Source organism: Ammospiza nelsoni, chromosome 1 (assembly GCF_027579445.1).
Source record: "Ammospiza nelsoni isolate bAmmNel1 chromosome 1, bAmmNel1.pri, whole genome shotgun sequence".
NCBI lineage: Eukaryota > Metazoa > Chordata > Aves > Passeriformes > Passerellidae > Ammospiza > Ammospiza nelsoni.
In genome coordinates this window covers 149,180,544-149,206,873 of record NC_080633.1, presented here as the reverse complement: position 1 = coordinate 149,206,873, position 26,330 = coordinate 149,180,544, and the positions used below count along the sequence as shown (strand labels likewise).

The 26,330-nt window shown below is 40.7% G+C and overlaps 1 protein-coding gene across 1 annotated transcript in view; it reads left to right on the top strand.

The window, feature by feature from the left end:
- COL22A1 (collagen type XXII alpha 1 chain) overlaps positions 1 to 26,330 on the top strand; it is a 209,404-nt gene that overhangs the window by 123,674 nt on the left and 59,400 nt on the right. Inside the window, exons 23-34 of the mRNA XM_059474675.1 lie at positions 2,645 to 2,698; positions 11,948 to 12,001; positions 12,359 to 12,412; positions 13,416 to 13,469; positions 14,663 to 14,716; positions 15,112 to 15,147; positions 17,384 to 17,446; positions 18,510 to 18,563; positions 19,771 to 19,812; positions 22,214 to 22,246; positions 25,610 to 25,663; positions 26,107 to 26,160. Coding sequence (XP_059330658.1) covers positions 2,645 to 2,698; positions 11,948 to 12,001; positions 12,359 to 12,412; positions 13,416 to 13,469; positions 14,663 to 14,716; positions 15,112 to 15,147; positions 17,384 to 17,446; positions 18,510 to 18,563; positions 19,771 to 19,812; positions 22,214 to 22,246; positions 25,610 to 25,663; positions 26,107 to 26,160 — 606 coding nt within the window. The remainder of the gene's footprint in view (positions 1 to 2,644; positions 2,699 to 11,947; positions 12,002 to 12,358; positions 12,413 to 13,415; positions 13,470 to 14,662; positions 14,717 to 15,111; positions 15,148 to 17,383; positions 17,447 to 18,509; positions 18,564 to 19,770; positions 19,813 to 22,213; positions 22,247 to 25,609; positions 25,664 to 26,106; positions 26,161 to 26,330) is intronic.

The following is a 26,330-nucleotide window of genomic DNA, read 5'->3' as shown; positions in this document are numbered from 1 at the left end:
TGATAAAGACAAATAGGATATATTTCATATTGTCAAAAGATACACAATCTTACCTGATTCCTACTGTAGGTAACAGAGCATAATTTATGGATTTCTCTGTCATATTATTAGGCAATGTGACATTTCACTGAGTTTTGCTCTCATAGGAAAAATTTCTCCCAGCAAGTATTTCTGTCCTTTACAGACAGACTATAATGCTTTGGAGCAAATCTGTTGTAGTTGGATTTCAGTTAACCTCAGAGTGGCCCACAAGTCCCCTTCACAATGGGAAATCTCTCTCAGTCTCTATATGTTGCTCTAAGAGATTTCTTAATGTTTTAAAACAACCTGAAGCTTCTCAACATTATACCCAAGGAAAGAATAACCAGCTGCTATTGCATCTCTTCTGGAGACAGAACAGTTGGTTGGTGGGACACAAAGGCATCAGTAACACTGGGTTGTTTTGATGGACACAATTAAGGATGCTTCCCATGTGCCTGGTGCCAAATCCACCTCTGTTCCTGGGACCAAGCCTCAGAGGACACTGCAGCATCTCTCTTCTGAGGAAAACAGAGAGCTGGGCCTGTTCAGCCTGGAGAAGTGATGACTGAGGGGGGACCTCATCCCTGTCTGTCAGTGTCTGCAGAGAGGGGTCAGAGCAGGGACCAGGCTCTGCTCAGGTGCCCAGCAATGGGACAAGAGGAACAGGCAGGAACTGATGCCCAGGAAGTTCCACCTGACTATGAGGAAGAACTTCTTTACTCTGAAGTGACTGAGCACTGGAGTCTCCCTCACTGGAGATATTCCAGAACTGTCTGGACACAATCCTGTGCCTGTGCTCTGGGGTGGTCCTACCTGAGCAGGGTCATTAGACCAGATGACCTGCTGTGGTGCCTTCCAACCTGACCCATTCTGTGATTCCATGATTCTGTGATTCTCTGTTCTGGTCTCAGTGTTGTAACTCTGGAAGTAGCCACCTTGGCATGGAGCTCCCACATGGATAGGAAGCTGGAGGCGGCTCATCTCCTGTGTCTGGCCCCCCACACCACATCCTGTATGCTTTATTCATATTCATATTGATATTTAAATGAGTATTTTAACAGTGCCATTTGCATCGTCACCTTGGAAGTGGGCAAAATGATCATCTTTAACTAGAAAACATATGTTAAATGATGTGGTGACATGAGTCCTTCAAATTAAAAATGAGGTCTTTTTGGCTTTGACAAGAAAATAAATGATGGATGTTGGAAAAGTAGAAAGAACATTTAGGAAGAGTGGGTGTGCTGGAGTATATAATTCAAATTTTTATTGATATTGAGTCCTGCAAATGATTACAAATTCCTTCTGATACCTTAGGACCCTATAATCACTCTGTTAATATTCTTCCTAAATTCTTCTGTATATGAATGCTGATTTTCATTGTTTTAGGGTGGAGAGTTGCTGGGGATTTTTTAATGAGAAAAATAATTAAAATAACTGATTCTGACACATCAGATAATAAATCTCAGTCACAGCTGAGGAAAACATAATGAAAACTTGTTTTCTTTTTGATGGTTTAGATTTTTCATTAAGTCAGCAAAAAACTGCTGTTAATAGATGCTGTTTCTGCACATCTTTCAATGAAGAAAAATAAAGGGAAGATATTGTATTTGACCCTTCATATTATCAGGGACATTAAACTTTTTAAATTATATTTTCCTTCTTAAAAAAAAAATCAGTCTGGAAGAGAAGTCAAAATGAAGGAAGAAAAAGTCTGTCTCTTACAATGTACCCTCCCCCACCATATTACTAACAGCCTTAGAAATATTTATGATTCAGTGTTGGTTACGTATGAGGGAAGAAGAGATAATTTTTATAAAATATGTGACTTACCTAAAGCGACACAGCAAGTCACCTGTTGGGTTAAGAAACAAGTCCAACCTCTGCCTTAACTCCCGTGCTTACTCCATCCTTTCTTCCTCATTTTTCTCATGTTGGATTTTTTCCTTTTGAATTATTTGAGATCAAACCCATGGGGACACAGAGGTCCAGCATCCATACAGGTGATCTTGTCTCAGGGTTTTACTCCAGCTCTTTGCTTCTCCTTGCCTTGCACCAGTGGAGTTCTCTGGTTCCTTTGAAGGGATATTTTTTACTTGCAGAGGAGTCCATGAGCTCTGCCCTTTGGTGCTAATGCCACCTTTACCCAGAAATGCCTCATGGATTCCTATTTCCCAGCTTAGAGATTGTGGATCTTTTCTATTCAACCATGCACCAGAGTTCTCAATTATTTTATTTCTTAATGCAAGAAGCAGTGCAAGGGACCAGAGGGCCACTGCTTTACCTCTCAGCCCATGTTTACACTTGGCACTTCCCTGGGCTGCATCTCCGCACCATGACTTCCTTATCTCTCTGTAGGGGGAAGCCAGGTGGGATTGAAGAGTGTAGGAGATGCTGCAATGTGTGTGAGAACAGCTCTCAATTTTACAGCTATTGTCACAATTTGGGAGATACAGGATTGTTAAAGACAACTGGGGTTTCATTTCCAAATGGTGTCGTCTTCATTTCTAGCTTTTGTGTTTTGTGTACCCACGTTGATTTACCAGGTTGGTGGTGAAAGGCTTTGGAAAATCAATAGCAGTCTTTGGTCTGCTCTCTAATATGTGCTCCTGTGTTGAACATGCAGGGCAAAAAGGGAGAACCAGGATTCCCAGGAATCAATGGTCTGATTGGCCCTCAGGTAAGCGATGACTTCTTATTATTTCTTATTATCATTTTCCTGTAATATGTGTAAAACCAGATTTGGGGGTAACAGAGGACATGGAACTACACAATGCAGCATGTGTGATCTTCCTCTTTATACTGTATTTGAAGTTCATGTTTCTCCTTTTAAGATGTAAGTAATTTATCTTGTTGAGATTGAGAGATGTCTGTTTGTCTGACAGCAATTTCATTTACCTTCCAGAGTTTTTCAGCATCTTAGAACCAGCACAGCTGTGTTGTATGGGATTTCCCCATTGCTTGTGCTTAAAGCTGCATCATCCCAGAGGAGAATCACTGATTTGTGTTTAGTGAGGAAAGGGGATTTCTTAAGTTAATGACCCCTTAACTCCTTCTTTTTAAAGCTTTTGGCAAATTTTAGCTGCAAATTGCACCATAGCATCATGAGGGCAACACAGAGGGGTTTATGTTAAGAATTGCCAAGAGGATTCAGCTCCACCATGGATCAGCCTGTTTGGCCCTAATAACACTGACACCTCTGACATAGTTTTTTGCTAACTTTGGAGACAAATTCAGCAGATCTGAATCACTTTGTAGGGTCACCCCGGCAATAAGAAAAATATCCACAGGAATGTCCTAAAGCAGGAAAGGTGCAATCTCACATTGAGCTGACTGCTCAGAACAAAACAGCTTTTCATTTGTTCCCTTTCAATAGTAAATTAACAAACTGGACTTTGGCTTTAGGATTGCGTTTCAATAATTGCTAAAGGGAAGAATGATGAGCTTCCATTGCTACAGCTGCTGGTGATGTACTGCAACTTCTGTAGTGGCGTGGGATTTAGATGGTGGTTGCTGCTACCTACATTCCCCTATAAGCATCTCTTGTGGAAAAGCCGCTTGGGTAAGCACTCAGGCAAAGCAGTCAAGTCCACACACACCACTCATCATGGCTAGCTCAGAAAGGAGAGGCAGAAGGGCCTTTTATATGGCCAGGTCTAGTGCAGTTTATTTCAGCACGTGGAATGGAAACCAGAGACAAAAGACAAGAGCATGTGCTCTGCACAAGGTTAAGGAGGGGAGGGCACGGGGGCCGTACAAAGGGCAGGGCAAAGGGCATTGGCTTTGGGGAAAATGGGGCTGGCCACCAGGGGTACCACAACCAATGAGGGAACAGGGAAAGGAGAGACCAGGGGAAGTTGGGACATATGGGGAAAGGAACTGGAATGGGTCAGTGTTAAGTGAAAGTCTGTGAGGAAATCCTTTCTGTCTGCCCAGGTGGGTAAACTCTGTGGTGTGTCCAAGAGAGGGCTCTGGGGATTTTCTGAGGGAGAAGGAATCACACTGCTAGACAGCAGATTCTGATTGCTCATTTATTTGCTCTGGCAATTTATGCCCTTGAAAGCAGGAGGAATGATCTAGATGTGGTTTGTGTGACAGGAGTTTTTGTAAAGAGCTATTCACCTGTCTGTGGAGAATGTCAGAGAGCTTATCCAAGGGGCTGAGGCCCCATGCAGGTGAAATCCCTTGTGTCCAGCAGGGAACTGTGCCTAGCAAAACACCATTTGATACTGGTTTTCATATTTTAAGACTTTTTACTTTTGGTACAATATCTAATCTGCAAATATTTCAGCAGCAGCCTGCAAGAATGAAGACAGTGTTTCTAATGGATTTAAAAGATTTAAGAATCATGGAATATTCTGAGTTGGAAGGAACTCATAAGGATCATCAAACCCAATTTTTGGCCCTTCACAGAACACCCCAGGAATCCCTTTCTATTCCTAGAGCATGCAAGAAGGCTTCTTGAAATCTTAAATTGTTGAGTACAACACCCTGCTTTTGTTGTGTTATTTTTCTTAGCTTGGTTGGTTGTTGGTGTTTTTTTTAGTTTAGTTTTGCTTTGTTTTTTTCTTTTTTCCTTTGTTTTGGAGGAAGATTTTTTATCTGTACATTATTTTTAAGATACCTGACAGTATCCATCCAAACAATGTCACACTTACTTAGCTCAAGTTCCCTGCAAATTAAAGATATATATGCATGTGTTAGAAATTTTATAAATGTATCTGTGAAAATTGCTGACATAGGATTAAGTAATTTTCCTTTTTGCACAAGCTAAATAATGTTAGCAAATTTTATGTTAATTAAAACTGCACAAAATGCTTGCCCCATCAAGGGATACTTAAATTGACTCTTCCTCCAAGCTAACTGCATGAAAGGTAAAATATTGTTCCTATTCCTGCAGTGGCACTCTGTTCTAGACATATTGCTGAAGATTTCAATGTTTCTCCTTAATGAAAATGCTTACATTCACTTTGTGACAAAACTATTCAGCTTAACAGCACTTTTTGTGACATTAGATTTTTAAAACACTTTATCAGCATTTTCTCTTCTTTTTATTTTTTTTCTTAATTAGACTATGTCCCAAAAATGCCCAGGAAGAAAAGTGGTTTTCTTATACTGTAGTTGCATGGATATTCATTCAAATTATGCATGGAAGCCTGTGTCAGCTCTTCCTGCGCTGTCCTGGTGGTGTTGAGGGACAACTGATTTGAGTTGGCTGCACATAAACTAGATTAGAACACAAAAATAATCTCCTTTTCCTCTGCAATTTTAAATTTATGTTTCCTGACCTGATTCCCCACATTGATACCTGTATGGACAGGAGGAAGGGGTTGATACGGGAGCTTTAGGAGGCTCATTGTTGCTGAAGGACACAGGAAAGATATGAAGTTATTGGTGGGCTTTGCCAAGGAAAATCATTGCTGACATGCTCAGTCCAACTGAGAAGCCACAGATCAGGCAGCTGTGCAAGGGAACTGACTTAAGGGGTGCTCTTGTGGGTCCCTTCTAGCTCAGGTTATTCTGTGATTCCATGGTCCAGTGATGAACTGGAGGTGAGATGAGTCGATCCAAGTCTCAGAGATCATTTGAGAGATTATTTGTCAGACCCTGAAGCAGCATCTAGGAGGCAAATTCGCTGCAAGACTGGGGATGTTTTGTGGTAGTAGGGTAGCTTTGTCTCTCTTTGCACACACCAACTCATAATTATAAGCCAAATTTTATAATTATCAACCAAATGATAAAAATATATAATATATAAAAATATTTTTAAATATTTATTTTTCCTTCCAAATCAGCTGTGGTGGTGAACCTGTCCATCTGCTTATTTGTTTCATGTTTTCTGATCAGCACCTTTAAAAATGAGCATTTATTTTCCAGTCATCTTTATAAATGGTGCATCTTGCAATATCATTAAGCCATGGAATAGAAATTCTGGATATTTTTTCCTGTCTGGACTTGAGCAATTTTCTGGCAGCAAGGACACAGACACCTGAACTTAATAATGTGTTAGTGTTGTTATTATTTATTTGTACTATTTTAGTGCCCAGGAACCTTAATCATAGGCCCAGCTTTTATTGCAATAGGATGTTCAAATGCAGACTGAAAAATGAGCATTTCTGTAAAGAACTTTAGGCTGAAATAATTGTCTCAGGCACTCTGAGCTGTATCACTGAGTTACCAAGGCTGGGGTTTGGCTCCAAATGCAAACAGTTTTTGGGTTGAGAATGGGGATACAGGTGCCTCCTCCTGTTGATGAAGATCCAATTAATATTATCAGTGGATCCTGAAGCGCTCTTAAAACAGGCACCCACAAATGGGCCACTGAGCCACTGTTGAGGCTCCCCGAGATGAGTGGGTACTTGCTGGCCACCTGGGAGACATCAAAACACATCAAAAGTCTTGGACATTGAATTAAACATGCCATAGCTCTGCCTTGCAGTACCTCTGGGCTGTTGCTGAGGCTTGCCTTGTGCTGGATAACCTGGTGGTGTAAGTCAGACTTGGGAGGGAGACCAGTACAAGCTGTACCTGTTATGGTCCTGGCTGGCAGTGATTTCATTAGTATAGACTTGTCTGTAGGGTGTGAGCTGAAGCCCAGCTTTTCTTAAGTAATTCAGGAAATAAATGACCTCCTCTGAAACACACAGTGTCCTTAATGTCCTTTTTATAATGCAAGTTAATACTGCAAAAGGTAAGAAAAGGATGTGGGCCCCAGCTGCAAAGCTCAGATTGAATTCAAACTTTGCCAGTGCTGCTTGGAATTGGAAGGTATTGCTCAGAGCAATCTTTAATAAGATCTATACCTTTAAAAAAATAAATTAAAAAAGTCTTCACCTGTGAAGATTGCTAATAGTGCTGAAACAAAAGACATTAAAGGAGATTTTTTAGTTGTTTTTTTCTCATTTGCTGCACTGACTCAGTAAACCAACTCCAAGCAAACACATGGGGAAATAAATCTTCCTCTGTAGACAAAAGAGATCATGTCCATAGCTTACACTAAGTGATTAAATTAAACAAACACTGCCTTTCACTGGAAGCAGGAAACTCTCCTAGAAAGACTGCTGTGTACAAAGTCAACTTTATTCCATACTTTTAAAGAGCTGCAAAGACAGTTTGGAGAATTTTTTGTAGACAAAACTTTTATTTTAAATTTAATGTTGGTACTCCAGTTCCAATGCCACTTGATGAAATGACTGGAGACTGGATCCGTGCATGAATTATGGCACTGTCACTGATGCTGACTACAGGACATATATTGTAGACAAATGCTCACATCTGTTGGCTCTTCAGGCTTTTGATTTTTAGTGTCATCAGCAGCAGCTTTTTTTTATAAGTTCTCTTACCTTTGTATTGATTTGTAAGGCAGGATTTAAGCAGAGAGAGGAACACAGTGCTCTTATGCAGCATTACAGAAAATATCTCAGTAATAATTTCCATTTCAGATTGGATATAAGGAAAATTTTCTTCAATAAAAGGATGGTCAAGTGCTGGATCAGGCTGCCCAGGGAAATGGTAAAATCACTGTCCCTGGAGCTATTTAAAAGAAGTGGCACTTAGAAATGTGGTTTGGCAGTGGCTGTGGCAGCCCTGAGTTGATGGTTGGACTCGAGGGTCTTAAAGGTCTTTTTCAACCACAGTGATTCTCTGGTTGTATAATTCCAATTCACAGCAGAAGTGGCTGGGGTGAGAAATGAAAAGCAGATTTGAGGAGGTGATCCTGGAATCCACTCAGATGCTGTGGAGGAGAAGTGGAGCTCTGGAGTAGCAAAGGACATAGTGAGACACATGGGCTGCTCCACAAAACTGGCTGCAACAGCTTCACTTTTGATGGGAAAGGAATGTAAATAAAGGAAAGACAGCATAAAGGCAACAGGAGGGGTCTGTGGGGTCTTTCTAAGAGGTGAAATTGTGGGGAATGTCTTTGGAGACAGGAGGAGAGAGTGGAAGGGAAAGGCTGTCAGTGCCTCAGTTACTCATTTTGCTCTCATTTTGGTAGCAGACAGAATGCTCCTGTGTGTCCCTTCTGGTTTATGAAGTGCTACACTGCATTAACAGCCCAGACCAGAAACTTTTAATATGGTTAAGGACTTATCTAAACCTTTGTCATAGTGTAAGAGAATCCAGACAACAGCATGGAGTAATACACAGATAATATGTCTGTTTAGGCTTTGCTTTCAGGTGTCTGGGAAAGCCATCAGACTTCAGTTTTCATTGTGGAATGTCATTTGTTCACCTCCCTAAAAGACTTAATAATCCCTTCTTTCATGGAAAAGAGATTTAGGCCCAGCTGCCTACTGATGGAGTCACAGACAAAAGTTTCTGTTCCTTCTCAGAGCCTCCTAAGGGAGTCCACAACCTAAATCTTAAAATCTTAAAATCCCTGCCTTTCCCAGCCCATCTTCCAGCAAGGTACAACTGGAAGAGGAGAGCACCGGAGAGTGAATTCTAGAGGACATATACAGCTGTGTCTCCAGTATGAACAGTGTCAGATTTCTCTCCTGAGCACTGTCACTGCATTACATTGTCTAAGGAATAAGGCTGGATGAAACACAAGCCTGAAAAAAATCCACCCTCCACAATGTTTTTAAAGATATCCTATCCCAAAACACAGATGCCTCTACACAATATTTAGATTTTAGATTTTAATGAACATTTGAAATATTTTTGTTTCAGAACAGCAGTTTGAAAATATTCTGGTCTAAACATTTTATTAAAAAATTCCATGTTTTGCATTTGTTTTCCAAAGTGAGTTTGTGTTGATCTGTTCTAAAATCAAGTTTTCATGTATCACTTCTTGCTTCAACACTTACAAACCACATGTCAGAGTGTTTACCAGACGGGAAAAAAATACACCCTGTGATTATTTTCTTTTGGTTCAGGGTTTTAACAGGACAACACTGTGCTCTGGACTTGGAATAGGGACTCTCATCTGTATAATTCATCAAATAATCTTTGAAAAAGGTAGTTGTGTAAAACAGGTGCTTCAATCTGGATTCACTTAAAAATGGAAGCAAAGAAAACAGATGGTGTGAGATTTTTTGGGGTAAACATTACACAGTCCTGCTGCTGTAGTTTTATCACGTTTGGTTTTTTAAAACATAAATAGATTCTGTCAGTTTGGTGAATTCTAATATTTAAAAAAAATATTACTTGCTCTGGATTATACTCAGAAATCAGGAGAAGAGCTACAATATGAGATGTTGATATACAAGTGAAACAGAAATTCTCTGCACAGTAGCAGAAGGGAATGCTCTATAAGGGTATTTATGATGTCTTTCTGCCATTTTATTTCACTTTGTCCCATCACTTGCTGTAGCCAGGCTGCAGAAGGCAGGAAACCCAGTAGGACAGTCAATGACTGCTGTGTGCAGTCAGCTGGAGCAGACTGTCAGCACCCTGTGCATCTCCAAGAGATAATGCTGGATATTCCATAAAACTTTTTTCTGCGTCCACCTCTGAGAGGATTTCATCAGAAGAGCTTCCCATTAGTGGGTGTAGCATTTGTTGGTGCAACACATGGTGAGGCTACCTGTAAACCAGTTTGGGCATGATATCCTGAGTAATTATCTCTTGGAGGACAATGAAATTGAATTATTAGTGGTGATTTAGGAAAAGGATCAGTGGGATTCAATTTCAGGACTTACGGTTGCATAAGGTTATTGTGGTCTAGGATATGGAAAGTTTAAGAGGGTAATTAGAAATTGTCTTGGGTAGTGAGAATATCAGGAGTTACTGGGAGAAGGAGCTGGGATGAGGAGGATGTAACACTTCACATTTTAGAGATTATAGTGGTTGCTGGCAGATGCTGGAGTAAGACTGCTTTGAGATCAGACTGACCCTGCCAATTCATTGTGTGGGGTGACACAACATGCCTGGGATTGCTTGGGCTGAGGCTGGGTCCTGGCTGGGGTTTTTCACCTCCTGATAAAAATTCCCTGTTGTAGGGCTAGGAAGGATGTGTTTCCTAGTAGGAGACAGTTCACTTACTGACAGAGAACAAAATTGAGTTATTAGGAATGAACTGATTGAATTGTCACAGAAAGTCTGCAAGTTTACACATAGTCCAATCTGAATCCATTTTTAGTTTTTCTAAAGTTTTACCTTTTTCTCCAGTGCTCCACCCATTCCTCATGGAAGCCCCCTCCTGGAGCCCATACCTTCTGTAGGGCCTCCCAGCAGTGTCTTGTGGAGGTGGAGCAGGGCCAAGCAGAATTTCCATGTCCTTGGTGTGTGTTTGCTCCATCCAACTGTGGCTGCACACAGTTGTGCCTGTGTGTAGTATTTTCTCTTGTGCTGAACTTTTTTTGACTGTTGGGTCTTTTCCTTGAATGGTGAAGCCTTTTTAAATGAAAGATGGTCTTGGCCAGGTGTCTCCTGTTGGGTGTAGAATCTTTAACTGCAGGATCCAACTTCAGGACTCCTCAGGAATTAAATCATCAGCATCAGTGCATCTGAAGGCAAATCTTTTTGGGATATTTTCCTGCATTCACATTTCAGGCACTCTACAAGTGAGAGTGCTGTTGACAGGAGAACTCCATGTCTGTTCGGAGTTGCAGTGAAGCAAATGCAGCTGCAGTTTCCTTTTCTGGTCTCTTTGCCCCATCTATTGGTGAGAAGAGACTGTTTTAGCTCCTGGCTGAAGTTTGTGAGTGAGTGTATTTTATAAGATCACTTATCTGCCATCTCTGCCGAGCCACGCTCAAATGGATCCTTCTCCTCACTTTTTTTTACACCATTTTCTTATCATCGTCTACATTTTTCATTAAAAATAAACTCTAATATTGATCTATGGCTTGTAATACCTTAATATTGAATGACAGGGAAAATGCTGTCTGGCCAATTTCTGTCTTGTATCAGTTGCTCCGTTTCAAATCTCTACTGAGTTTTAGGTGGGGTGGTTTGTTGTTTTTTTAAGTAGAATTACACCAGAACTCCCCTTATGCTGAAAACTGAAAATTAGTGAGATTGTTATGTTAGAAAGATAGAAAGAGGCATCCAGGGTCAGATTTCAGCTCACATACCCATTTCTCACGCTGTTTGCTCAGATCCTGATCCAAAAAATGCATGTACACATTTCATTCTGAGCATAGGAGAGAGAAATCCTGTCTTGTCTGCAGGGGAAGCTGGCAGTAACAAACACTTTTGTATCTCAAGTAACATACTAGGATTTGTCAAGGCTGGAAATAAATCTCTCATAGGAAGCTAAATTTAACAATTTGCTTGATGCATAAAAATAGATCCCTCTTTAAACCAGGTGGCTATTGAAAGAATATTTCTCCTAAGAGAAACAGCTGTTGCAGGGAAATGAGTAAGAATGTTAAGATATTTCCAACTGAATGTGTTTGTCAAACTATGATTTTGTGAGAATCTTTTACTACCTACCAGGTTGATGTCAAGCAACAAAATGGTGGCAAATTTTGTTTAAGACACTTGAGTCATTGCAGCATTTCTCCATACTCTTGGATTCATATTTTTAACCCCACCCTCCCAAAAAAAGCAAGTTCAAACCACAAACCTGTTCATTCATTAGTTGCTTTTAGCAATTTTTTTTTTTTTGGAGGTAAATTATTCACTTTGAAACAACATGAATCAAGGTTAACTTTGTTTGGGTGCTCCAAGGAATCCCACTGGTCAAGCTTTGTGTTGTGGGTTACCCCTGATGGCCTTCCACTCCTCCTTCTCTTGTACTGGAGTGGAGGATGGAGCTCCCCTTGTGGCAATGGCAGCAGTGGCTTAAGCAGAAGAAAATGTTCAACCTGAATTCATGGCCCCTTGCTTTGGCATCTTGCACTTTTTGGGTTGAAGTTAAACAAATAAACTCAGTGCTTTTGCCTGTTTCCTACAGGGCCCCTGTTACACAGGGGAGGACCTGAGGCTTTCAGCTACTACCAGAAAATTTGATAAATTTGCTTTGTTTCCTCTCTTGCAGGGACCTCCAGGGCCCCCAGGCACTGCTGGACCCCCAGGACCACCTGGGCCACCGGTAAGAAACCCTGGGGGGTTTTGTTTTTTATCAAGGAGAAGAAAAACAGCTGGAGAAAATTTTAGGTCATGGTTTTTAGAAGGAACAGAGTTAAGGCCTCTTGAAATATGGTTTTTCTCTTATATTTTCTCTGCTAAAAGCCACAGCTGGTCCTAGAGCACAGCCTCTCCCTGCTGAGCCTTGGAACCCCATTGGTGCTTCCTGGGGATAATTCAGCATCTCCAGGGCTCCCCACAGCAGTGACCTGGCTGCAGTGGAAGGGAAAAATGTACTTGAAGTGAAAGCAGCAATCTGCAGTGAGGATCCTGCAGAGAACAGAAATTCTGATTTATTTTTTCTCCTGATTTCATTTCTCAGGGACTGCCAGGGGAGATTGGAGTTTCTGGTAGAACTGGACCACCTGGACCACCTGTAAGTGTTGAGGAACTGTTTCCCTCACCTCAAAGTTCTTAATTACTTCAGATAATTTAATTCTGAAGTCTGCTTTGTTTCCCACTTCTTTTTTGCACATTGGGTTTTAATATGAGCTCCGGTACTGTCACTTTTAATCCAGAAATAATTCTCAGATACCTTTTGTGAATAAGAATTTTACCAGGTGAAGCTCCACTATTCCTATGCAATTGGATCATGGTATTTTCTTTATGTGATACCTTTTATAATTCCTTTTGCATTTGACACAATATTGTTTCTTCAAACCTGGAATTTCCTGAATAAGGCCAAATTACTCATGATTAAAATCTCAGATTTAGCAGACTATAGCAATTTCTGTTGTTCTTAAGTCACAAAAACTGAATAATTAAATACTTAGTACAGAATTGCCACCTGCAGTCTGCAGTGTGTGTGGATTGACTGACATTTTGAAAAGGGAAGAATTTTTTTTTTTTGCCATTTTAAATGCATGACAGGAAGTAATTTTAATTCTTATCTTGCTGAACCACTCTGTCACTTTGTGCTATATAATTTAATTTTAGGGGTCTATTTACTGTATAAGAAATTACCAAGATTTAAAAGGAGAAACAGATGTAAAAGAAAAAAAATATATATAGCTGGAGGTAATAGGGACTTATAGAGAATAAACTAAAATTTAAGTAAGGTACATTAAAAAAATTAAAGATCCTCAGTACCTAAAAGCTCTATACTGGAGTTTCTCTGTAACAATGATGACATCCAGTGGTCATTCACTAAAACTGGGATACTGGAAGAAAAGGCAGAGCAAATATGTACAGTGTGAGAATTTTTGTGTCTTTTGAGACAAAGTAGGAAAAAAAATCAAAACCCAAAATGCATGAGGGGGTTTTTCTTTTCTTAAACTTAGGTGGGTGGCAGGAGAGATGAGCTGAGCATGTTTATGCTGAGTTTGCTGGTAACAATTTAAAGAATTGGCACTTATAGCTTATGTTTTCCTTTTGTTTAGGGGCTGCCTGGCAAAGATGGACTCAATGGACTTCCTGGGCTTCCAGGTCAAAAGGCAAGTGACACCACAGACACTGGGATTAAGCTCCTTACCCAGGCAGATCAGTGGGGTGAGCAAGCAAGGGAGGCAGAAAAAACACAGCTGGGCATTGCAAACAATCAAGGAGGAAATCCAGTGACTCTGGCAAGTCAGGGCACACATCGAAGGCACAAAGAAGAAGAGCAAAGAAGTGTAGAAGGCTCCAAAGACGTTCCTTTCTTTCCTCCCTGAAGGGCTGAAAAGAAGAGATGCCATTCCCCTGAGCCTTCTCTAGGTCTGTGTGGCAGAAAGTTGGTTCTTTATTATTTCCTACTTCTTATGCTCCATTTGAAATCTTTTCCAAATTATGGCTTGCAAGGGGAGTTGTCTTCTCCATTGTGTATGCACTGGGAGCGGGGAGATAGTAAATGTAAAGATAGAAGACACTTGACTTCTCATCCCCCTGCAAATAAGGGACAAAGGAATGTACCATGTTTTGACTACAAAGGCCAAAATAGGTTTTGGGGATGATGATTATATTAAAAATTATTATATTTAAGAAAACAGCTCTTAACCATCTATTGCCTTGGGAGAGGTTTCCTTGCTTCTGATACTTGATCTCAGGTCTAGCTGAATCCCCAGCTCCCATTTATTAGTAAATAAAGGTGAGGAATTTGCAGTCCATAACATATTTTTGATGTTAAACAGACTTTGGATTTTATCCACACGTCTGTGTAGCACTTACTGCACTTTCCAGCTGTGTTGCCACATTTCAACCACTGCAGCCTCTGCTGTCCATGCTGATGCCACGCACATTAGAAGATCAGTTTTAAAGTATTTACACAATGAATCCAGTGACCAAGGCCCCAGTCCCAAAATTTTATGGTTTTTTTTAAACACTTTCTGACTTTCTACCCACATACAGTTTGAAGAAACTGAATGGAGAAACTGAATGGAAACTGAATTATTTCCCAGATAATTCACTATGGACATCTTTAATGCAACAGTGATTGTGTTTTTCCAGAAATTCTCCAGTAGGATGCTGCAGATGTGATTGCAAATGGCACTGGAATGGAAAAATATTCCAGGAAGCATATTCTCATATGGCTCCATTTACACCCTCAAGGTGATCTTGAGGAACTGAGTTAAAATATTCCTCACCATTGACTGCAAATGTGCTGCACAAACACCAGAGGAGTTTGTGAATTGACCTGTTGTGTTCCCTGCAGGGAGAACGAGGGGAAAAGGGTGAGGAAGGCTTTCCTGGAACAGCTGGCCCTAAGGTAAGGGACTGTACTTCATGGTCTGCTGAGTATCCACTGACTCAACCAAGGTGTGATTTTGGAAGGTCTTATACTGAAGTAGGGAGAAGATTCCTCTGAAGTTGGAGACATAAGGGGATGAGCAGATGGGGTTCACTGACTTTGATGGTGTTCCAAAATACAAACCCTTCTTTGATGCTCCTCTCTCAAGCCTGTGTGCAAGGAGATCTAACCTGGACCTTGCATTGGCTCCCTGCAGGCTGCATTCCCAAGCCATCAAAAAGGCAATTTCAGAGCCTTGTGGAATGTAGGTAGAACAACATGGACCAGTAGGGTCCACATTTTGCTAATGAGGAAGTGTTCTCACCAAAGGATCAAGTCCTTATAATGTTACAGATTTGCTTTTGTTTTTCCAGGGTGAACCAGGGATCCGTGGCCAACCTGGTGAGCAGGTGAGCAGAAAAAACAGTCTTAACAGCAAACCTGACCTGTCAAAACAATAGCAAGTGACCACATGAGATAACAAAGCCATTTTCCAATGACAAGATTTATGCAGGTCACTTGCATCTGTGATTGAAGGTGCAACAGTTATATGGGTGAGACTTATGGTTGATTTTAGAGGTCTTTTCCAACTTAATGATTCTGTGATTGGTGGAATAAGGCTACAAGTCTGAGGCACAAATTGAGGTTTATTGGGATAAGGCACTCATTAAGTTAATAACAGTTACCCCACCCTGTGAGTCTGGACTGTACTGCTGCTATTCCAAAAGTCCTTGCAATCTGCCTGATAGGTATCACTCAGTTCCCAGGAAAGTATCCTTACCTGGTGTCCCAGGTAAGGAGAAATCATCACAGCATGGGCAAATGATTCCTCTGGAGTGTTTTCATCAGGCTCCAAGGGAGGAGTGGTTTCTGTGCCCTTCCTTGATGTCATTTCACTGGGCAAGCAAACTATCAGGCTTGAAGTTTCCAGGCAGGCTTGGTCCAAGTGCCACAAAGGGCCAGACCCCAACCAGATCACTGTCCCTAGGTCTGAATCATCTCCCCACACAGGGCTGTTTTGAATTTTAGCACCACCTTCCAAGACACTTGTCCCTCTCTCCACAATGTGATGTTCTCCACATGTTTCATAAGTGTTGTCTTTCCTGTCACAAGTTGAATTGTGCTGTCCCTGAGAGGACTTCACTTCATACATCCTCTGAATTTTGACAGTAGTTTGCTAATAGCATGTGTATGAATGCTGTTTCTTCATTCAGTTGTACACCACCCTCCAGGTACCATTCTACACTACATTTCTGTGGTTATAGATCAGAACATCATTTTGGCTTATGTCAGATGTTTTAATAAAGTCAAGATACATCAGGAAATTGCTTTCTTCATGTCTGCTTAGTTTTCATGTTAAAGGAGGGAACTGGATGGGTTTGATATGATTAAGTTTTAACAAATCCACACTGGCTGTTTTGTATTATATTTCTGTCCTTGAACTCTTACAAAGTCAATGATATTTTGCTTCAGGGCCTTTTCAGAGGCCAAATTTAAACTGTGTTTTTATTTTCCCTCTAAATTCTCCTCTGTCTCCTTCAATGCTAGATGCTCTGATTGCTCTCTGAATCTCTGGAATGGCTGGGATGTCATGGTCATTTCCATTCCTGGAAGTCTCCAATGCCAGATTGGAGCAACCTGGCATAGTGGACGGTGTCCCTGCTCATGGCAGGGGGCTGGAACTAGAAGATCTTTAGGTTCCCTTCCAACCCAAACCATTCCATTATTCCATGATAGCCAGGATCCCACGGTAGCTCTGAGAAAATATCACTCCATCTGCCACCAAATGCCACTTTCTTTAAAATTCTGCCAACATCACCTGGATGTTCTTAGTCATCCCTAGTTACTACAGTATCTTGTTCCTCACCTGATTTTATCTACAAACCCATTGCACCTCTACCATGATAATCTTGTGTTCTCTCTATACTTAAGATAATCTCTTTAGAGCAGGAATTACCTTTTCTTAGTTCAGTATTTGTACAAGACTTTGGGAACTTGGGTCTTATCCATAACTGATCTACTTTGTGATATTGCAGTATAAATTCAGATAGAAAAGAATTATAAATAGAAAGCCACATGGTTATTTTCACATTACAAACTGGGTCAACTGGGAGCTAAATTTGAGAGTACTTGATATATTTAGGGGAAACCACATGACACAGAGATCATAGTTATTCCAATAACAAGTATTGTAAAGCAGAAACTCAAAGGCAATGTTCAAACAGAAGTAAATCCAAATGTGCCATAGTGCACTGAGATAATTCTATATCTGTTCATCAGGTGACATCTGTACTGTTCAGATTAATACACTGCAGTTTTTGCATTTCCAGACTACACCAGATCATTAATGATGAAAATAAAAGTCATATTATATTTCTTTTTCTGCTTTCATTTGCTTCCTTGGTCCTGCTAAAGAGCATCGTGAAGGAAATACATCCTAAATTTTGTGGCATCAGTTAACAGGCAAAAACCAGAGAAGTTTTACTTGCTGCATTAAGTAATGGTTTAAAAAAAAACTAAGAAATTATTTGATAATCAAACTAATTTGATTCTTTCTCAGCAAACTACATCTACAGTCAGTCTCATGAGAAAAATCAGGCAGGATCTGACAGCATTCAGTTTTCACACCCTTTGTTTTATTTTCAGGGTGAAGCAGGTTTTCCTGGTCCTAGGGGCTTACCTGGACTGAAAGGAGAAAAAGGAGACCGGGTGAGTGACTTGGAGCCACAAATTGATCTTCTTTTGGCCATTTAGCATCAGGAGGACTTACCTGAGTGTTCCTAGATGATGTTGTCCCTTGGTGTGATGGCTGTGGTAAGCAGCTGATTAGAAACCACAAGGTTACCAAGTACCCAAAAAAGGTGTTCCCTGCCTAGTGACTGTTCCCCATTAACACAGAGGTGCTAATGAACAATATCTATCCCAAATGGGAAGAGTTGTGCCATGCTGCTTGTGAGGCAGTAGGAAATGTTAGAACTCTAGAGGTCAGATTGCACTTTAGAACTCTCTTTCAGAATTACTTGCCTGATTTAAGGACATTTAAAATTCTTGATAACAAAAAAATTACTAATTCACCTTGTCGCTGAGCCCTGGAAAAGGCTTCAGATGGCTGAATTATTTTCTGATGGCTTAACTTCTACCCAAGTCCTGGTGTCTACTGCTTCCTCTGGGTAGCTGCAGAACTCTGGAGACATCTTCATGCCAGGAAATATTTGGGTCAATGTCCTGACAGTAAATTTAGCCCCATGAGTGAGGTTTATAACCTTGATTACTGATGACATGCTTGAATGTGATCAAGAAGGATCTAAAATCATCTGAGGTTTTTCCATGCAGTTTGCTCCATTTTATGCCTTGTAGAGCAGAGGATACAGAATATATTAATGGCAAAAGTTTGAAACTAAATGGTCTTTAAGGTACCTTCCAACCCAAACCAAAAACATAATATAAATATTCATTCTGGGTCTCAACTGCTGTTTTGCTGCCTCTTTTCAAATTGGAAAAAACCCTCTGGTTTTTATAACTACATCAGGCAGTAGGATCTTCTACAAGCAAGTTATTTTAGGATTGGTGCTTTCCTTTCTGTGAGGTCAATTGACCATTATTGGTTTTGAAAATTTTGTGGATTTTTGAAGCCATCTTCAAAATGTTACATTTTTAATTGCTTGCTCTGCATCTTGGAAGATAGATAACTGAGAGTGTAAAATGTTTTAGTGAGGCTGATGCATTAAAATAAAAATGCACATTTTTCTTGCTTTCCTTTCCCTGCTTATAGGGAGAAAAAGGAAGAGATGGTCTCCCAGCAATGAAAGGTGAAAGGGGAGAAAAAGTAAGTCATGAAATGACCCTCATCTTCCTTAGACAGGAGAAGAAAACAGACAAAGAGGCAGAGACAAGTGATAGAGGAGACTGAGGAAGACTAGAAAATTTGGAAGACTTTTAGCTGAACTTTACAGAGAAGCAGCAGAAATAGCTATGTGTTGGATGGAGAAAATAATTTACTGAGCAATTAAATCTGATGAAATAAAGGACAATTTCATTAATTCAAGGAAAACCTTTTTTTTAAAATTTGGTTAAAATTTTCTCTTTTTTCAGTTTTATAATTGGCTGATATAAATAAGCCTAGAACTAAAATCAAAAATGTTTTCTGTGCCTGACTGTAGGGGATAGAACAATAACTAAAAGAATAGTTTGGGCTTCTGCTATCACAACACCATTGATTTTAGTGAAAGTAAGAGAAGTAGACAAAGGTAATGTCCACCAAAATTTACATTAAACCCTTGTGAACATGAAGGTGAAGAGGAAACATTGACCTTGCAGATGCTTGTGAGGGTATTGTGGAAAAACTGCCCTCATGACAGAGGCAGTGCTGTTCAGGATGTGAGTTCTTCCCTCAGTCCTGAGTTTATCAGTGACTTTCACCACCTGTGGAGGGGGGAATTCTTTCATGGGTGATCCACTGACATCAATAAGGCACCTAAACTTCCTTTACCTGGGAGGTTAACAAGTGTTATTGGTAGTTCTTGGCTTTCAAGTGTCAGGGGACTGATGTTTGTGGAGCAAAGCCCACAGGAAGGTCAGTGCCAGGGCTCAGGAGATCCTCCAGCAACAGCATAGTTTTAACTCAAAATTAGGGGGGAACAGGATTTAGCAACTTAAATATTTGATGAAAAACAGATTTTTTTTTTTATCAATGAACGAAGCTTAGCTAAAACATGTTGTTCAATCAAGACTTTTGCTCAACTTTAATTTAAAAAGCAAATTAAACTCCATATCCTAAACTGGATGGGGCAACTTTAGAAATTCATCAACCTGTGAATTCAGGTTGATGATAGAATCATAGAGAGATGAAGATAACAGAATGAGAATCCTGCATGCATCAAAGCAAGGACAGCAAAAACTCAGTTCAGAAGTGTCACCCAGCTGGGGGGTTGGGTTATATCTCATCTGGTAATGCTGCATCTTCTAAATGATAATGTTAAGTTTTATTTGGGAGTCTTTTTATGTAGTTAGTTACATTATTTTCTGCTCTCCAGGGTGACACAGGTTCCCCTGGACCCCCAGGCTTACCTGGAACAGTAAGTAAGATTGTGTTTGGTGCTGTAACAATATTCAAGGCGTCATTCCTCCACATAAATTCTTCAGAAACAATTTTCAAGTTTCTTCTCTGCAGAAAATTTGAGACCTATTTACTCTGAGATTATATCCTTTTGTTTCAGAGAAGCAATACCAAGGTTTATTTGGTCTTTTTATTTTTTTGGTGAGGTTGTACTTTCCTCTGTCTCTTGCAAAAACAGACCGAGAATGCATACATTTATTGTTTTCAAAATCAAGATGCAAAGTTAGTTTGAGGAGCCTGAGTATAATTACAAGTTCACTGATGATTAAATCAGCACCCACTGAATGTAAATCCACAAACCTCTGAGTTCCCTCTAAGAAAACCTGAGTAAGCAGCTTTAAATTAGCATCATCATTGCAACTAGAGGATTTATGCCAGTCACAGATCCTCCAAGACATGGCACACATCCTCTCATCATCTCTGCTCACCACAGCTGGATACAGCTGCCTCATTCACAGATTATGGAGAAAATCTGAATCAGGGTCTGTTGGTTGGTGAAAATAGAGTGTCTAAAGACCTTGAAACAGCAGTGGAGTGCTGGAACCTGAAATGCAGGGAATTCTCAGAACTTTGGGGCTGTATGCCAAAGCTTAGAGTTAAACACAGGATTTGATCTGAAACCTTGGAAAAGGCTTCCAAATTAGGTGATAGAAGCAAGAATATGCATTTATAGTTTAAAGCAGAGACACGTTGAGTTAAGAAGAGAAAAGTTTAATATATAGAAAAAAATAAAAGTAGTTACAAGGGTAAACAAGAAGTTTAGAATACAGTACTGTAGGTTTTTGTGTCATAACGTGATTGGCCAAGAAAGCTTACGCTGTGGCATGAGTCCATAAGACAAAATATTTAAGGATTGGGTCAAAAACATAAATATCCTTGTTGGCGGTGTTTTATTGGTCAGTAAATCTTTAAAAGTTCTTGTAACTAGAGGTCTTGTGACCTTCTGAACCATGTTATGAATATGTGAGCCAAACTCACCCTTCCTGCCTGTGTAGAAGTTAAAAATAAATCGCATCATCTAAAAACTTAGAGGTCCTGTCTCTAACTCATTCAAAATTCCTTCAAAAATCCCCATAATGGAGAAGGTGATTTAATTTATTCTCTGGCATTAGCTGAGCCTCAGTCTATGCCAGATCACTTCATGGTGCTTTATGTGGAAAGACTCCACGTATATCAGACAAGATAGTCTGTCCAACACCGAAGATGAATCTGTGTTGGTAAAGGCAGAAAAGGCAGCTCACAAACAAATAAAACATAGCTGGACATGGAAATGTGTACCACTTCTCAAGCTTCCTGTGTTTGTAGGGAGAAATTATTTCTATTTGTCATGGTTTAGGAATGGTAGTCCCCAGTTTAGCACCCCTGACCCCACAAGACCCCAAAACCAGCCTCTGGTCACTCACTTCCCCTTCTCCCCTCTTCCACCCACATGTGCCCACAGAGGAGAACTGGAGGCACAAAGGGCAAAGATTGAGGATTGAGATAAGAACAATTTATGGAAACAACAATAAGCTAAGCAAACAAACAATAACAAAAGTGGACAAAAGAGGGAATGTGGAGCTTGACCTGACTGCAGCCATGCCACCCAAAATGCTCCCTCTGGTCAGGACCAGCATTATCCCACTGCTCCGTCTGCGTTGCTTGCTCCAGCAGAAAGGAAAGTCCTTCCCTTCTCCAAAGTGAGAGAAAGAAGCCCTTTCCTCCACTCCTGGCAGTGGCCTAAGGTGGTATTGAATAACATAATGTCTTGGCCATACTCCCTCCCACTGGTCTAGGCTGGAACCAGGGCCTGTTTCAGCTGTTAAAAGTAGGTAATGCTTTTCACAAGTCTTCATGTCATCAAGATCTTTTTTTTTCTTCAAAATTGTATCAGCTTTGAGAAAAGATACTGTCTCTTTCTACAAAACTTTTATCATTTCTTTTTGTGGCTACCCCTTCAGAGCGACTATGTATTCCCATTGAGATTTCATGTACGTGGTACAAAGCAGAGGGAGAACACACCAAGTTCATTCATGGTATCAGGAAATTTAATAATACAGAAGGTGGCTCTAAGTGGAAAAGTGAGCTGGAGATTGCTAGCAATAAAACTGCTATAAAGTCTAAAGATTGATTGTTTCTTCATCATGGTAAGACACACAGGATAGTCTTTAGTTTATGTTCATATTTCAGATATTCTGGGAGATTTAAGATATTTGTGAGCTTCTTTCCAAACATCCAGAAGTTACAGTGGGTTGCTCTTTTATAAACTTATTTATGGAATGTATGGAATATGCAATCTGTAATGACAGGAGTATGTGTAAACTATTGCATTTTAAGGAAAATAGGCTATCCTGTTATTAACACTCTGGTTTCTGTTCCAGCCAGCCTTCTTCACCCCACATCCCAGGATTCCTGTAAGTAACATCTCTAATAAATATGTCCTCTGGCTTATCTCCTCTTGTATCTGGTCGATACACCCCTTATTGTTTTCTGTGTTATTTAAATGCTTTCAGTAAAGAACCCAGATTGAATCTGGTTCTGGGCATCCTCATCACTGTAACCAGCTGTGATGAGAAGTCCAAAGCTGTGCTGGTAAGATCAGCAGTCAAACCAACTAAAACCGAGTGTAAAATGAAGATTTTGTTCCCATTTATATCATCTAGTGGGAAATAAACAATATAACATTATCGGTGAATAAGTTTGTTATGGATGAGGAGGTTTCATGGATGACAGAGGTAGGCTGTAGTAGGAGTGCCATTAGAAAGAGAAGCATATATGCTAGATTCTTCAGAGGCAGAGGAAGGAAATAAGGATGTGAAGTAGTACTGGAGAAAGAGACAGGATTTCTTTGGCTTGCTCTTCCCCTTTGCTCAATGGTTATACTTATATATATCTATATACACTCTAAGGAGACATACAGAACAATGACATCTTACCTGGTCTTTGTAGTGCTACAGTCACAGAAAGTTTTTCCTTTTGCTTTGAGTACATTGCTCTGGTAAATGAGCTGCAAGACAGTAAGAAATAAAAGGCTTGAAGTGTGTCAGCTGTTCCATTTGCTGGGATTTCTCCCTGTGCAAGACGACTGTGGTGACACCTTCCACAGCACAGCTCTGCACATAGCAGTGTGAGGGAGGAGAAGGTAAGAGCAATTGGATGTACATATGTACACATTTAAGTGTCAGAAGGAGGTGATGAGCCTGAGGAGAGTGTCATGGGTAATGTTACAGAGATGGAAGGACCAGCAGGGTGCTGACAGGTGCTCTCCAAAACCAATCCTTGCCATTGCTTCCCATTGAGTGTGTGTTGTATTGTACCAGGGAGCTATTTCCTATATGAAATATTTCTGGAGATGGGGTGAGAGAACCACAGTGGTGGTCAGGTATAATGGCTGGAAAGAGGCAATAGCAATAAAAAAAGAGGTGGCTCCTCACTTTTCCTTCTGTCTTCCACTGTGGCCAGGCACAACTGGAACCCACTGCACTTTCTTTCCTTTAAGTAACACCGGAATAACTGAGGCATAATTGAGGCTACAGGAGGACACTGCTGAGAGCAGGTCATGGGAGCTGTAAGTCCTCTTCTGGGCCAGGCTGGTGGCAGCTGGCAGCTGTTGCTCTGTCTTTTCTGTGCACTGAGGTGTGGGTAAGCAGTGGGTGGCAGTGGACTAAGAGCAGCTACCAGTGGGCAGCACTAGCAGGCAGTGGTAACAGCTTGGCAGAGTCACAGATTTGGCAAACTGGAAAGGACTCACAGGCAGATTTTCTGGTGGGTTGTGTTAACAAAAGCCATTTGTGTCATGGGCTGCAGCTATGGCCAGCAGGTCAAGGGAGGTGATTCTAATCCTCTGCTCTGGTGAGACCCCTCCTGGAGTGCTGCATCCAGCTCTGGAGCCCCCAAAATAAGGAGATCTTGGATCTCTTGGAGCAAATCCAGAGAAGAAGATGGTCAGAGGCTGTAAACTATCAGATGGCAGGTTTAGATTAGGTATTTGGAAGTAGTTCTTTATTGTGAGAGTCCTGAAGACACTGGCACAGGTTGTCTAGAGAAGCTGTGGGTGCCCCATCCCTGGAAATGTTCAAGGGCAGGTTGGATGGGGCTTTGAGCAGCCTGGTCTAGTGGGTGACATCCTTTCCAATGGCAGAGGGGTTTCAATTAGATGATTTTAAGGTCCCTTTCTCCCCAAATCATTGTATGAATCTATGAAGAAATCCTTCCTTTGCCCATGTCTCCGGCTGTTAGATTTTGCACTGCTGTGCAAGTCAAGTATCAAGGAAAAAGTGGAAGAAAGGAAAATCTTAAAAACTTTCCCCATCTACCTCTTGCATTACTTCTTCACTTTGCAATTTTGTTTTCCCTGGTAATGTACATCCTTATCCCCACTCAGTAACACCATCCCTGCCTACAAATGCACTGACCTGTGTCTGTGCTTTGTCCTTCTGCTCTCTCAAAAGAGTTTCAAAATTTGAAATGTCATTACACAAAACAGCTTCCAGGCACAAACATACAGGTTTGCAGCTTTAGCCCCTTTGCTTGAGCTGCTTTAGGTGATCCTGATGTTTTTCTGAAGGACACTAGATGGCATCAGGGACTGCCTGGCTAAAAGTCGATCTAATGGGATGCTGTTTGTAGAGTAAAATTCCTCCCATTATTTACCACAGATTACAGTATTTATTCATAATGCATAATTAATACAAGCATAAGTAATATTTATGCAGCTACACTTATTTTATCTGTTAGAGAATCATTTGAAAATGCTCTGTGAATTCCCAGGTGTTGCAGAAATGATTGGCAAATAGCAGACGTAAATAAAATTCAAGCTGATTTGTCTGGCTCTGCATTTTGGCTGATCACTATTCCTTGCTTGTGTGTGTAGCTTAAATCACTGATGTTCTTACTCTTCCTTGATTGCATAATTGAAACACTTGGTGTGATAAATAATGAATAAGTAATGATTGCTGTTGCCTGAATACCTACGTTCATAACAATATACAGGAGTGAGTATTGGTGTAGTGCCTCCTTTATTCCAGCTAGTTCCATAATTGTGTGCTTTCCTTTTCAATTTATAAAAAGCAGACATATGGATTTATTGATTATTGCTCTAGATCACAGGACAAAGCTGATGAACTTCTGTCTGAATGCATATTCAATTTACTGTAAGGAGGAAGAACAGGAATAAATTAATCTTATTAGGCAGTGATGGTGGTGCATGAAAAAATGTACTGACTTTGCAGGAGGGAGAGGAAGCTGCATGGATGTATGGAGATGTTAATAGAACTAGAGATCAGGAATTGCTGTGTAGTGCTCACCTCTGGAAATGCTCCAGATGATCACTGAACACTTTTATAGATGGAATAGGGAGCTGTATCTGGGATCACTGTGGAATGACATCAGGGCTCTGGTCCTACTGAGAGGTAGTGCAGTGGCACTGGTGCTTTTGCTATTGTTCACATCATGTGGCCTTTAAAAATGTTAGAGATTCATTTTTTTTATTTTACGTATAGTCTTAGCTGCTCTTCTGCATGAGGGCAAAATGTTCTCCTTTTAAGCTGAGTATTTTTCAGTTAGTATCAGAACAGACCAAGAAGTCTAGATAGTGATCTCCATGTCTTAGTGTGGCATTCATTTTTGACTCATCGACCTCAAGGTCCTTTGAAGAAGCTACTTTGTGTCAGAAATGGGTAACTGATTGAACGAGCCCACTTATTAACAGAATTAGTGTGAGTTCCAGCCCTGGAAATAGCTTTTATTTCTCTCTTTGCCTTACTGTTTTATATCAGGGTGAACCTGGACCAAAAGGGGACAAAGGAGATCGAGGAATGACTGGAGAAACTGTAAGTACAGCCAAGAGAGGACATGAGAGTGGTCAGTTTTGGAGGGAGAGGGTGGGACATGCTCCTTCTGTAGCTGGGATGCTTCTCTCATCAGAAATAGCCACAGTGGTGCTTATCTTTGTACTGCCTGTAGAGGAAGCTACATGACTACTGGAGTTTAAGCACCTAATCTGTAGTTCTGGGCCTTAGTAGCTGAAAAAAGGACTATGGGATTTTTTAGGCAGAGCTTGGCTGGCAGTAATTTATGTGCAGGATTTATTAAGGGATTTTGAAGTGATGTGGCCCAGCTAAATTGTGCATTTGGGTACTGCAGTTGTATTCTGGACTTTCTTGTTCTGGATGGAGCTCCCAGAAGAGACAGAGCCCTGTGAAGTGGCAGCCTCTGTAAAAATCATGCTTCTCTCAGTGGAAGGAGCTCCTTTACCTCTTCCTCTGTATTTCAGGGATTACCTGGGGTCCCAGGTGAGCAAGGTGTGCCAGGACCTGCAGGAGTACAGGTAAGAGGGACCTTGAAGAAAATCTTTGACATGACTAGAGTGGAGTACCCTCAAGGTCTGTATCACTGTAAATAATTCTTCCTGTACACACCAGCAGCCCATTTCTTTTTTATCTTTTTATGAACCTACTGTCATAGGTTCAGGGATTCTGTAGAGGTTTTTACTTCTGT